This window comes from Eschrichtius robustus, chromosome X, assembly GCF_028021215.1.
Source record: "Eschrichtius robustus isolate mEscRob2 chromosome X, mEscRob2.pri, whole genome shotgun sequence".
In the NCBI taxonomy this organism is placed as follows: Eukaryota; Metazoa; Chordata; class Mammalia; order Artiodactyla; family Eschrichtiidae; genus Eschrichtius; species Eschrichtius robustus.
In genome coordinates, this window is record NC_090845.1 from 35,347,706 (window position 1) to 35,351,445 (window position 3,740).

Genomic DNA, 3,740 nt, shown 5'->3' on the forward strand with positions numbered 1-3,740 from the left:
CTTAGTTTAAACCCCTTTGTCAGTTCTTTTCAATTCATTGTTTCTTTGTCTAAAAGGTATAAAAGCTTCCTGCTCTGGTACTTCTTTGAGTCTCATATATTTGTGGGGCTCCCATACAGACATAGAAAATTAAGTTTGGTTTTCCCCTGTTACTCTTTTTATTACAAGAGGGTCTCAGCCAAGAACAAGAAGGACAGAGGGAAAATTACTTTTCCTCCCTTATGCAACGCTGCCCCACTTTTTCATTCATTTCAGCCCCACCAAAAATTAAGCTTTAGCTTATTTTTTTCCAAATTAGACTGAAGACAGCTTAATTAAATTTTCTTTTGAATGAAGTAAGCGCTGGCTCTCCTAGGCGATGGCCAACTGTCAGCCCAGTAGCTTCTGGGTGTCTGATCTCAAAGAAGTATTTATATTTCTCAGAAACTCCTTAGAGGTGACATATACAAAAAGATTTGTGCATGCGTTCAGCTGCACAGGAATAAGATTCAGGTAACCTTCCATTCCTGTTCCAGGTGAGAATTTCTCTCTGGTTTACTTGTGATCCAAAAGTAACAGCTAACAGCAGTTTACCACTCCAGACATTTGGGTTTCAACTCAGACAGACCATTAGAGGGTCTGGTCCCTCTCATAATGCCCTCAGCCTCATGTTGCTCACCACCCAGTTTCATGTAAAATTAACTCCCACTGAAAGACCTGAAGTTTCCCAAAGCCCCAAATGGCCACGCCTAACTGCATTACCACGCTGACAGTCTCATAGGACTGTCCACCTCTACCTACTCACTTCTTCATTTTACTTGTCCCTTAAGAATTAGAAGATCTCATTATTGTCCATGAAGGATTCTTTCTCCTATATGTTAAAACGCTATGAGCAGGCCGAGTCATTAATCCTAGCATTCCCAATACTATCTACAGTTCTTTTCAAAGAGCAGCTGTTCAATAAAGGTTTGTCGAATAAATGATCCAGTGAACATGAGGTCTAATTTATTAACATTGACTACACATTCTTTAAAGAGCTTAAGCAAATCCACGCATGTATCATTTAATTTTACAGAACAAGAACTAAAAGGAATACGAAAAGCAAATTTTGAATATCTTTTAGAGATTCTTCTCTATTTTTTCTATTGATCCCAGCTATCTTAAAGCTGACCTTTCACATGTGCAAGGAAATAAATGCCTATAGCAATGCCATCTTCTTATTCCAGATGATAAAATAAGATGGACAGTGTCACAATCTGTTTCACAAAACAACAAAGTTCTTGCTTTAAACATCATGATAGTAGTAAATGTATCACCAGTATCATTCATAAGCCTTGATATTTTGAAACCAGTTACATTCATATTAAAAAATGTGAGTAATACATACATCAAAAAAGAGAATAAACTTTCAAGTTATACATACAAAACAGGAACACATAGGCAAATATAGTCTTCCTTTCTGCCCCCGCCTCAGAACTAAATTCTACCAGCACTAACTGCCTCTTCCAACAATGCATGAAGAAAGTATCCCTGACTCCCCTAGGTGTGGGAGAAGCTGCTAGCCTTGGCACTAGAACTTGCAGTGGCTACAGAAGGAGAGACAGCCCTGCCTGAAATTCTGGCTCGGGCTCTCTCTCTTTCATCTTGCAAAGCCTCCTCATACTGAGATGGGAAAGAACTTGGGTCAGTCCCATGAACCTTGGCCAGAAACTCCAGGACCTTCATCTTGGTGGTTTCAGCGTGGGCTCTGGGGCCCCACAGGAACTCAAACTGCGCAGGATCAGTGTTGGCCACCTGCCGGTACTCCAGGTATTTTTCCTTCACGAATTCTTTGGTGATGAGCTCCCTGGGCTCCCTAAAGATGAAGTGCTTCCTCCCAGAGTATAACCCGGTCACATTCAGAACTTCCCAGACTTCGTCTTCGGTAGCACGGTTGCCCTTCATGAAGATCACACTCAGGATAAGGATCAGGAGGCCGGTCTTGGGCACGCCTCTTTCAACATGCAGCATCCCATCATAGGTGAGGCCCAATTTGATGAAGAGGCCATAGTGGTGATTGGTGTGATCCACTTCCATCAGATCAAGGCCAAAGATCATCTCCATGCGCTCAGAGGCTCTCAGGAGGATCTCAGGAAAGTGGACTTCACACTCCTTGATGACAACCTTCAACATATCTGCCTTTGTTATTGGCTCTTTCATTTGATACTTGAACAGCAAGAAATTTACCAACATAGCTACTTGCTTATCTAGAGCATCTACGGGCACATTCTTGGGGTCTAGCACAGCCTGTGAGGTGCTCAGAGTATACTCTCTTTCTTGGCTATTGGATCCCTCATCCGATTTCGTGGGTGAGGTGGCTTTGATAGCAATGGAAGAGGAGCAGAAATTCTGAGGACCCTGAGGAGTGCTGGGTATACAAGCACCAGAAGCCTCCTTCAAATCGCCAGGCATTAGAGGATGGGAGGAGAGTTGGGTCTCCTCCAGAGCCTTGGAGACCTGTGTAACCTCCAGACCCTGGGACTCACTGAAGGCCTGATGGCATTGATCATATGAGTATTGAGGACGCAGCTGAGACATGATGACTCTTGTGGGTAGCAGTACGTGGACAGGACGGTGGGCAATGAGATTCACCACCTAAGACAAACAGGGCATATGTGAGCGGCTTCAGCTGGTAAACTTAACTGTGGCGGCTCTTCCTGAGACCCAGAGGAAGAAGGGAGGGGTGGCCTCTGCCAGCTACACTCCCTGGACCTCTCAGGGCTGTGGAGCCCCCTCTGCCATGGGTTGGTTAGCCCCACAATCCTCACATACGCTTCTCAAATTAGATCCTCGTTGGTAAGGTGCCCGCCGCCATCTATTGCCTGAGGCCCCCCTCCAATCAAGGCCGCATCTCCGTGAGACCCCCAAAATGGGAGTGAGGAGAACCTCATGACAGGACATCCACAGCTGACAACACGGATGAACGCTGTGCACACCCGCCGTCCTAGGGTCTGAGGATCCCTAAGGCTTCACTCGGGGTCCTCACCAGGACTCCTGCAGGGCCTGAGATGCCTTCCTTTGGTGACAGGACACCGCCTGTCCCAGACTAAGGCCTCCCCTCCCTCAGACTCCAATGGCCGGGGTCATTAGCACCACTTCCGGCCGCTCCTGCCCGGGGCCTCCCAAGGCCGACCTCCCGGCCGAGGCTCAGTCAGTCGCTACTATTGTGGGGGAGGGTCCCCTCAGGTCTCACTCAGGGGCCTTTGCTTGAAGACTCGTAGGTCGGGGACCCTGAGCCCCACGCACAAAGGCCACCACCTCAATTAGATGGCCGAACAGGACGTGTGTGGTAGGTCAGCCTGAACCTGCCCGCGCCTCCCGGGGTTGGGGTGGGGCTCTGATCAGGTGGGCGTCCTCCTTTCTGGGGCCGGCGGTCCCCTCAGTCCTCATTTAGAGTCTCACCTGACACCGAGCGGCACCTGGGGCTCCTCGCGCTGCTGACTGGAGTCTGCGCCTCAGATTAAAGCCCTCGCAGCCCTGCGCTCTGGAGGCGGAAGTCAGGGGGCGTGACATCCGGTAAGGCCTGCCTGGGACCTCCCGGGGTCACCAGTAGGGGCGGCGCACTGCGCACGCAGCGCTCAGTTTCAGAAGGGAGGTGCTTGCTGGTCCGGCTCCCAGCCCTCACTTTGGCTGCCGCGCTCTAGCTGCCTCCCTCTGTTGAGCTGAGGTCTTGACCCTCATGCCAAGGTCCTCTTGCCGCTGAGAACCCTGAAGAGTAACTG

The 3,740-nt window shown here is 49.0% G+C and overlaps 1 protein-coding gene across 1 annotated transcript; it reads right to left on the bottom strand.

The window, feature by feature from the left end:
• Nucleotides 1–1,518: 1,518 nt before the first annotated feature.
• Nucleotides 1,519–3,531, bottom strand: LOC137756288 (melanoma-associated antigen B16-like). The gene is made up of 2 exons (XM_068532600.1): nucleotides 3,421–3,531; nucleotides 1,519–2,613 (listed from the first exon to the last, which is right to left on the bottom strand). The coding sequence occupies exons 1-2, from the start codon at nucleotides 3,529–3,531 to the stop codon at nucleotides 1,519–1,521; spliced, it is 1,206 nt and encodes a 401-aa protein (XP_068388701.1).
• Nucleotides 3,532–3,740: the final 209 nt, after the last annotated feature.

Bases quoted from the DNA above. Each gene is read 5' to 3' on its own strand.
- LOC137756288 (XM_068532600.1), bottom strand. From the start codon at position 3,531: ATGTCACGCCCCCTGACTTCCGCCTCCAGAGCGCAGGGCTGCGAGGGC. The intron at 2,614-3,420 runs GTGAGACTCTAA...TGTTTGTCTTAG, and splicing joins CAGGTGCCGCTCGGTGTCAG to GTGGTGAATCTCATTGCCCA.